This window comes from Penaeus vannamei, chromosome 24 (assembly GCF_042767895.1).
Source record: "Penaeus vannamei isolate JL-2024 chromosome 24, ASM4276789v1, whole genome shotgun sequence".
In the NCBI taxonomy this organism is placed as follows: Eukaryota; Metazoa; Arthropoda; class Malacostraca; order Decapoda; family Penaeidae; genus Penaeus; species Penaeus vannamei.
In genome coordinates, this window is record NC_091572.1 from 17,386,003 (window position 1) to 17,396,002 (window position 10,000).

The 10,000-nt window shown below is 44.3% G+C and overlaps 2 protein-coding genes across 3 annotated transcripts in view; both read left to right on the forward strand.

Moving 5' to 3' along the window:
* The window catches only part of LOC113814789 (protein amalgam), a 28,405-nt gene extending 28,069 nt beyond the window's left edge, over window positions 1–336 (forward strand). The window contains exon 12 of the mRNA XM_070138429.1: window positions 1–336. This exon is cut by the window's left edge and continues 253 nt beyond it. The gene's annotated coding sequence lies outside the window, so the exon portion shown is untranslated.
* Window positions 337–1,413: 1,077 nt separating this feature from the next.
* The window catches only part of LOC113814403 (proton-coupled folate transporter), a 29,271-nt gene continuing 20,684 nt past the window's right edge, over window positions 1,414–10,000 (forward strand). Inside the window, exon 1 of one of the 2 annotated variants that reach the window (XM_070138430.1) lies at window positions 1,414–1,611. In XM_070138430.1, coding sequence (XP_069994531.1) covers window positions 1,587–1,611 — 25 coding nt within the window. In that variant the 5' untranslated portion in view covers window positions 1,414–1,586. The remainder of the gene's footprint in view (window positions 1,612–10,000) is intronic. The other variant, XM_070138431.1, reaches the window with a different exon arrangement.

Consider the following 10,000-nt stretch of genomic DNA (forward strand, 5'->3'; position numbering starts at 1 on the left):
GATATTCCATGATAACTATCCTGTCCCCTAATATTTACGAATATGTCCAGGCATTAACTGTGTTAGTTTTAGTTTCAGTTTTGTCATTTAGCTTGTGGTTTGTTATTTGATTATAAATATAGGTTTGTACAGAACTGATATGAGAGTAGGAGACGGTGGGTCACGTTGTGCTTCTTAACAGACTGTTGTCTGTGTAACAAAAACTTTTTTTTAGAAATCCTAATTGCAAACAATAATTTGAAAATTATATTTCCATGCATATGTGAAATGTGCCATAAAGCACAAATTTGTCATTTCATTTTGTTTTAATGTTTTAATAAAAATATTTGCTAATAAGACTTTTATCTGATATCTTTTCTAATCAGTAACTAATAAAATGAACACACAGACGCACACGCGCGCACACATACATACATACATACATACATACATACATACATACATATATATATATATATATATATATATATATATATATATATATATATATATATATATATATATATATATATATATATATATATATATATTACAGCCTTCTAAAATCCGATGTTGCACAAAGGCCTTCCCCAATTTGCACCTCGTTCATTTTTTTTTTATCATAGGGGGGAAAGGGTCGTACCCTACCACGGGGGTCCTTATAGTCGCCTTCTACGACAAGCAGTGACATACGTTGAAAGTATTCCTTTAACACACACAGAAACATATATATGTAAATAAATAAATATATATATATATATATATATATATATATATATATATATATGTATATATATATATATATATATATATATATATATATATATATAGATATAGATAGATAGATAGATAGATAGATAGATAGATAAATAGATAGATATAGATATATGCGTGTGTGTATAAATAATTATATATATATATACATATATATACATGCATATATATGTATATATATATATATATATATATATATATATATATATATATATATATATATAGATATATATATATATATATATATGTATATATATATATATATATATATATATATATATATATATATATATATGTATATATATATATATATATATATATATATATATATATATATATATATATATATATATATAGATAGATAGATAGATAGATAGATAGATAGATATATGCGTGTGTGTATAAATAATTATATATATATACATTCATATATATATGTATATATATATATATATATATATATATATATATATATATATATATATATATATATATATATATATATGTGTGTGTGTGTTTATTTTTATTCATTTATCTATGTGTATATATGTCATTCATCTCTTTAAGGAGCTTTTGGGTGTGAATGCCCACAGGTATAGCTGGTGTGCTGGAGATCGACGGGGAAAGCCGGGGCGGCTCCCCTGACGGCTAAGGCCTGGGTAGGCCTAGTTGCTGCTTGCTGTGTCTTGCTCTGCTGGAGGATCGTGAGTGCTGAACTCGGCCCAGGTTCTGGAGCTTAAGTGGGTCTGAGCTGTGCCAGCCACCCGGGAATGAGGGGAGCCTGCGGTCCAATAGACGAGCCGTGAGGTGTCCGTGGTCAACCAGGTCTCGGTATGCGTCGTCGAGAAGCTGCTGATGGTGAGGGCGAGAGGACAGGCTGTGGATATAACATGATATAACATAAGAACAAAGAAGGCTTTTTTTTTTTTTTGAAGTTTTTCTTTTTTTTCTTTTTCCGAACATCTCCATCCTTCTCGTCCTCAGACTCGCGTGCCTGCCTTATGCAATTGCACGAGTGCAATCCCATAATCACAGGCAATCGAGTCAGTGTCCGTAGCAAGTTTGTAAGATGTTCAGTCCTTGAAATAACTCGTGTATAATTCCGTGTTGACGATCCCATGACCGCTAGGCGGGCCGAGGCGGGCAAAGTGAATAAATCGTGGCAGTTCAGTTCAGTTAGATTTGCGAAGTCATGCCTTTTCTCTGGAGTGGCCCGGCCTGTGTTAACTATTTCTAGTTAATTCAGATGGTTTCTTTGAACTGCATGCTGATCGTGGTGGCTGAATTGCGAGCAAGCGATCCAGTTGCCACGGAGAAAGCATGTTGCACACCCTTTTTACCAGCCCGGCGGCTGTGGTGGGTGGTCCCTGTCTCAGAAATTGTGTGTACACAATTCTGCAAGTAATGTAACATGGTGGCGTTAGACTCGCCGTAGTGTTTGCATAACCTGGCAATCTCATTGTCAATAATTTGCCAAGCGCATTGGTAACCTAGTCTTAGTCTGAATAGTATGACTTCGGTACCTCTTTTTGTATTTGGAGGAAGGGCCAGTGGCTCATAGCCTGAAGCATCTGAGTACCACTTGGCAGCGAGCGTTTGTGATATTTTCTCTATGTGCTCCCCGGAGGACCGCACACGCTGTAGCTTTGGTTCTTTGGCTTAGTCCCCTTCGGCTGGGGTTAGCGATCATGGAGGATGGGGGCATACCCCTGCCCTTTTCAGCTAGTTTGTCAGCAATCCCGTTCCCGTATGCCGATGTGGCTTGGGACCCAGTTAATGATAATTCTTCTACCTTGTCTGAGGATTATTTGGGCTATGGTTAGTACTGTTGTTAAGAGGTAGATGTTGTCAAGGGGCATTCTATGCTGTAAGCTGTCAATAGTTGCTCTTGAATCTGTGTGAATGACAACGTGTCCTGTCCTTAGGGACGCGTGTGTCAGGGCTTCCATGATCGCAACCGTTTCAGCCTGAAGCGTTGAGGCATTGTCAGTGACCCTAATGGATGCTGTGGTATCCTTTGTTGCAAAGCCGGCGCCTGCAGTATGGTTTATGGGATCCACGGATCCGTCCGTGTAGTATGTTATACTACCCGGAGGAGTTATTTGATCAATGACCCTTTGCACTTGTGCCTTTAGACTAGGCATGGAATATTTATCTCTTCTCATTGTAAGATTTAATATTGAGAATTCGATCATTTCGTTTGCCCACGGCGGGGGTTCTTTGTAGTCAGGGTGAGCGGAGTTCATGCCCTTGGCAAGCAATGATTCTTTTAGCTGAAATCGTATCAAGACTCTGGCTGTATGTGTGAGACAAGAATTGTCCGCAAACAACTGGTAGTCTTGTTGTAGGCGTCTGAGTACTCTTTGTCTTAGATAAGAGTTTCTGGGTGCCTGCAGGACCTTGGAAAAGAACTGTGCTGCCATTAGATCAATTCTGGTGTCCATGGGCGGTAAATCACCTTCCATGAGGAGGTTGTTGACCTTTGTCCACTTAGGTGCACCTAGAATGATCCTGGCTGCTTTGTTTTGTATTGTTTCCAGATTTTCTTTTAATGATGTACTAGAAGCAATAAGGGCGACAGATGCATAGTCAATAATAGGACGGACAGCATGTACATAGAATTATCTTAGTACTTTGTGTCCTCCTATGTATCTCCCTGTCATGACTTGTGTGCTATCCATACACTAAGGTATAGGTAGTCCTTGGCCCATTCCAGATCCATACCCTGCACAGTGAGGTTTTTGTTTCTGACATTAGTTCTCAGAGCCATTGCTTTGGATTTTGCTGCCGATATTTTTAGACCCGTCCTACAACACTTCAGGCACCAGGTTCAGACAACGCTGAGCTCTAGTTAGGCAGCGATTGCCAGAGGCTATGATTGCCAAGTCATCAGCATAAGAGATGATCTTGCATCTCTCTGGCAGGTGAATGTCGAGTATGTTGGACATGAGGGTATAAAACAGGGCTGGACTGAGAACCCCTCCCTGAGGAGTTCCATTTTTAAGTGGCATGTGCTGCGAGAGGTGGCCTTAAAATCTGACATTTGCTGACCTATTTTTAAAATAGTCAGCTATTCAAGCCAAGACTCTGCCTGTGACTCCTTTGTGGATTAGGGTCTCTTGAATGGCAAGCGGGCTTGCCAATTCAAAAGCCTTCTCCAGATCTAGGAAGACAACCACGGCAGGCGAGGTGCAGATTGTGCTTAAGAGTGTGGAAATGCTGTGTGCAGTGCTCTTATCCCTTGTGAATCCGTGCAGGTGTTCATAAGGGGGTCCTGTCTTCCATCGGAGCCTGTTGAATACCATCTTCTCAGCTGTTTTACCCAGGCAGCTGAGAAGAGAAATGGGACGGTACTTGCCAGGCTCCTTTGGTTTTGGGATGGGAACTATTGTGGCTTGTTTCCAGCTCTGGGACACCGTGGCGGTTTCCCAGGATTTGTTGATAACCTGCAAGAATGCAAGTTCCCCTGCCAGGCCTAAATGTGAAATGATGGGGTGGGAGATCCCATCAGATCCCGGTGCTGTTCCAGAGCTGGTTTTGTATGACTTTCTTAGTTCCCCAAGAGAGAACAAGGCATCTGTGTCACCAGATTCGAGTGCCTTGTCTCTGATGAGAGCAAGTCTTTCTGGATTTAAGTTTTGTTGTTTTTCTCTCATCATTGGAGGCAGATTGTTGGTGCTGGTTCTAGCTGAGAACTCAAGCACCAATCTGTTAGCCTCTGATTGTGGGTCATGATGAGTGCATTTCGGGGCTTGGCGGCTTGTCGCTTGCCTGACCCGTTTCCACAACTCTGTAAGGCTGGTCTGGTTTCCAAAAGTCTGGCACCATTCCAGCCATTTTCCTGCCTTACTCTGTTGGCAGTTTCCTTGGCATCCACAACAGCTTCCCTCAACAGGGCCAGATTGTCGGGAGTTCTTTGCCGTCGGAAATTTTTATGCACATATTAACCCTGTGGTTGACCTCTTTGATCTTGTCATTATAGTACCAGGCGTCTTTGTGAGTTCTGGACCATGGGCGAGCTCTGGGGATGGTTTGTGGGGCTGCCTGATTTATGTCTTGATTAGCCTTGTCTCTAGCACATCCATATTTTCATTGTTGTTGGGTTCATTGTCTTTCAGACATCGAGCCAAGCCTTCCTGGAACGCAAACCAGTTGGCCTTGTCTGTTTTCCATTTAGGAATGTGATGTGGTCTTTGGGCTGGACCTGCATCCATTAGGGTGGTGACTATGCTGTAGTGGTCACTGGTAACCGTATCATCGACACACCACCGAATTCTCTCAACCATTGTTGCAGTAGCAAAGGTAATGTCTAGGACCCCTCCCCTCACGTGCGTTGGTTCTTTGGTGTTGAGAAGAGCGATCTCAGGGAACGTGTCAAGCACTTCTGTTATATGAATGCCTGCCGCGTTCGGCCTTTTGCGGGGATTCAGCATGGATATGTGTGCATTGAAGTCTCCCCCTATGATCACTTGGTTTAAATCTAAGCTCTCACACAGTGGTTTGCCATATACATTATATATTTTTAAAGGACCCCCAGGCAGCTGAATCTCAACAGCAAGAGATTCAACGCCATCTCCACAGTGCGGCGGATTGGCTATTAAGGAGCACGGGATTACTTTTTTTTTTACCAGGGTCATCAGGCCTCTAGTACCATCCAGGTTTGGAGTGGTGAAAGCATGATATCCTGAGAAGTGCACAGATCCCATAGTTAGTGTCTCCTGGAGCATGACGACGTCAATGTTCCTTGCTCGCACTATTGACTGGAGAAAGGAATTCTTGCTTTTATAGCTGCAGATATTCCACTGCAGAATGCTTAGATTGTGAGCCATGATGGTTACTCAGTGTCACTTGCTTCAGCTTCAGATGCCCCAGTGCTGGTGGTATCTGATAAATATAGATCCTCGTTGATTGAGGATTGTACAACTTCCTCTAAGTCAGACACTCTGGTTAAGGGTCTACCGAGAGGTGTAGAGCCTAGGTTGGAAGTGCCACCTCGAGTCAGGGGATCAGACTTTGGCTGTACAGACTCGGCCTGCAGTGGGGGCTTCTGCTGCACAGTTTCAGTCTGTCCTGACAGACTAGCTGGGGTTTCACATGATGCTTCTCCCGAAGCTAGCCTGCCATTCGAGGATTTAGGGAGGGGAGTGCTGCTCTTTTTCGGTTTGGAGGCTTCTAGCTTCCTTCCCTTCAGAGCTGCAACAGTTTGGGTCATAGCCGTCATGGCGACCTGGACTGCCTTCTCCGCCTCCTCACTGGTCCTCCCCAAGGCTGTTGCTACTGCAGAAACTACAGCACTCAACAGGAGAGTCATATCCTTCTCGTCAAAGAAGAGATTATCATCTACTGGGGGGTCCTTTGCTGTGGCCTTTGAACCTTTTTCCCTTTGGTTCTTTTTCATTTTCTTGCCACTAGCAAGCTTGGGGAATTCCTCTCTGTTAGAGGTATCCGGCTTTGGCTGGGGAGGTGTCTCCTTCCTCTTAGGAGGTCGGGGAGTCCTTTCCCTTTTATTTTGTCCCCAGACATAGGTGCCTGGGGGCGCAGGGACAAAGTCAGGACGCTTTTAGCTTGCTCTTGCTTTTCAATGACTGCCTGTTTCCTGACAGAGCAAGCCAGGCTCCAGGCATGATGCTTCTTGGCACAGTTAGGAGACTTGGCTGTTGTGTCCTTCAGGCCATCTTTGTGTGCCTTGATGCACACTTCTGTTTTGTGTGCCTTGCTGCAAACACCACATATGACTTTGGCCTTGCAGTTGGCCTGGTGATGCCCAAATTTCTGGCATGTAAAGCACCTCAAGGGCTCTGGCACATATGTTCTGAGCTTGTACAAGCCCCAGTTACCCAGATCGAGGGTGGTGATTGGGGCTCCCTTGAGGGTGACCAGGACTTGCCTGGTTGGAGACTTCCCTTTGGTCATGTGGGAAGCCTCCACCACTTGTGGGAGAGACGTGATCACCACGTCAAACCCTAGTGGGAAACCAAGTAGCACCATCTTGGTTCTTTTCTCTTGGGAGGTTAGTGGCGAGATACACACGTTTCTCCCATCTTTTAGCACCTTGATTTCCCGCAAGAAGTTCAGGGTGGCTTTATCTTTGGGGACAATAATCATGCCCTCATCTCTACAGATTCGGATTGAAAGTCTGACTTGCCTTTCCTTTTCCAATGCCCTAACCAGTTGGTAGGCATTGTCGAAGTCTTCAGGCTTTTTTGGTACCTTAAAGAGTGTTAGGCGATTTGGGGTGGGCTCAGAGTCAGTCTCCACCCTTCGTCACTTTGCGCCTCCCCTTTGCAGGGGTTTTAGGCCTTTAATAGTAGGGGCAGCTGGTTTGGCTGGTTCAGCTTGAGCCCCTTCTTAACTTTGAGAATTCTGAGGGGAATTCAGATTTCTCTCTGTGGTGCAAGGACAGACTTTGAGGTGATATTTCTGTCTTGTCCTTGCTCTTTGCTGCAGGCCGGACACTATCGGCCTGCATTTTAACTTTCTTTTGTCCCCCTGTAGCCTTGAAAGGCTTCAGGGTGACTGCCTTGGTTTGCTCCATGCTTTGGTCATTTGGGAGAGGATGGGTTTGTTTGGTACCCTTTCGGTGGCCTATCCCTTTTCCTACTCACTGGAGCTGAGGTCTTATGAAGGGCCTTGGAATTCTCTGTCCCTACAACTCGACCCTTCAGCACCACAGGACAGGAGATCCCCCTGGGTGGGCTGAATTCGGAGCTTTGGTGTGGTAAATGCTCTGCACCCCAATCCTGCTACAAGGGAGGTGTGATCACGTCACCGTAGCCCAGGCGAATGTTGGAAACCAGAGTTTCCCGCAGGCTCAAGCTGCACCATGAAGTGGGAAAGAGAGGGCGAGAGTCAGGCACCGAAAAGTCGCCCTTGGTGCGAAGTCACAACTATGGCCAGGACCAGGGAGTCCAGCCCAGGTTTGTTACCTCACTCTCCAAGGGAGGGGGGGTACTCACTACCAGAGAAAGCCTGACCAATTGTCGCGGCGAACCACGATAAATTGGCGGAGCTCTGTGTAGCTTGTTATCATATAATCTCGAAAGAGATCAAAGTCAAGTGACTTTGTTCTGCAGGATAACGCCAAGTGGGTAACAATAATGTCACCACGCCAAGTGGGTGATCTCTGTGTGCACTACAGGCAAGCTGAGATGGGGCGGTAATTCTCCACCTCATGTGCTGACTTCCCCGACTTCGCAATAAGGGTGACAGTTGCGTGTTTGAATTTGTCGGGGAAATATCCTTTAGCCAAACATGCGTTGAAGATGTGACGTAGCCTGTGGATCATAGTGGGTGGCAGATGTTTGATGATTGTTTTGTTTATGTTGCTTGCTCCTGGTGTTGTGTTTTTCGTGTGTTATATTGTGATAATAATTTCTTCTGGAGTGATTGGTGTGGAGAGGGGACTATCCTCTATGAGATTGTTTAGTGTTATGATGTTCTCTGGGAGAGTTAGGTTTTTATGTTGTAGAAAGTTTGCAACCTCGGTCTCTGTGGTGTGGTCGAAACGGGCGTTCTCGGCGGGGGAGATCTGGAAATTCTGTTGCCAGAATTCCCTGTGGAGAAGCTCCATCTCCTCCACCGAGTTTACCCTCTGTCTGTGTGCGTTGTAGATGTATGTGGCCGTCTGTCTGTTCGACCCCATGAGCATTTTGAAGGAACTCCAAAATTTCTTGGGGTCTTTCCTGTTCTGACATAGTTTCCTCGCTAGTGTTTCTTATTCATTACTTTAATTTCGTGTGTGAGTTGTGTTCGTATGTCTTTGTATCGTGTGCGTAGTTGTGCGTCCCAGCCCCGTGTTATTGATAGTTCGTGTAGATTGTATTTTCAGCAATTTCAGACAATGTGTTTCTTTGTAATGAGGGATAATTTTGTGTGTTGTTTTGGGTATGTTGGCCTCACGGGCCGTCTATATATCTGTGTACCACTGTTCAAGGTGGTTGTTTATCATGTGCGTGGGCTGACCCTCGAGATCGATTACTTGTGTGTTTTTGAGTGTTTGTTTAAATCCCTCCCAGTTTGCATGTTTGAAGGATTCTCGGGGCTGTGTTGGGGTCATGATGAGGTTTGTTGACAATGTTATTATTACAGAGAGGTGATCCCTGGAGGTGCCGTTGTCTGTTGAAATGTGATAGTGTAGGTTTGCTCTGTGATTCGCAAGTACTATGTCGGGTGTTGTTGTTGTGTTATATGCTATGTATGTTGGTGTGTGTGGACCGAGGTGTGTGAGTCTTCCTTGTTGTATGTAAGAGGCCAGGCCTCTGCCAACTGCATTTGTGTTGTAGCCAAAGAGTGCATGGTGAGCATTGAAATCTCCCATGATGTATATTGGTTTGTTGTGCCTCAGGAGCTGCAGGATGTCAGGTTCTGGAATGTATGGTCTTCGTGGTGGAATGTATAGTATTGCCAGTATAATGGGTCCTTGTGATGTGTTTACTTCGACTGCCAAAAGGTCTGAGGTGAAATTATTTATGATTTTGTGAGGTATGTCGTTTTTGATCGCAATTGCTACGCCATCGCTTCTTTCCTGTGATTTGTTTGAAGAATAGACAGTGTAAGTGAAGATTTTCAATGAAGTGGTGTTATTGAGCCCATAACTGTTTATGAGGAATGATATGTGGATCATGTTTTCTGTAAGTGTTGCAGAGTTCAGTTTTGCGTGATGTCCAGTGTATTATGTTGTGTTGGATGACTGTGAAGCGTGAATGTAGTGTGTTGTTATTTATCATGTTTGCGTGTGATACACTTGCGTTTTACCGCAAGGTGGCCATTGTGTAATCTGTTTATGTCATGGTGTTTTTCAGTCATGGTGTTCGTGACCAAGATGTTTCTTGTTTGAGTTGTTCGTGTTGTTTCTCACACATGACCAGATTAAATTGCTCTTCGTTAGAGTAGAGCCACCTAATTCGTCCGTTTTCTATTTCTTGGCCAATTTCTTGCCTTCTGGAATATTTGTATTTCTTAGGGTTTTTTGCAAAGAGTCTTATACCATAGAATCTGGGATCTTGCACTGTTCCATCCATAAGCCTCTCCAGACCATCCTTCTCTACAAGGGAGCTGTCGGGATCGTCGGGGCTGGATGTTTCTGCAGGGCCTGGGTTGCCAGTTCTGCAGAGGGAGCTTGGTCCACTGCTTGTGGGGGTGCAGGTGTGTGGCTTTTTGAGCTGGCTGGTTTTGCAGTGGCTTGCTGCTGCTTGGGTCTGACTGAGGTGTCAGGGGTAGGGGCTGGGGTTGCCGGTGTTGTAGGGGT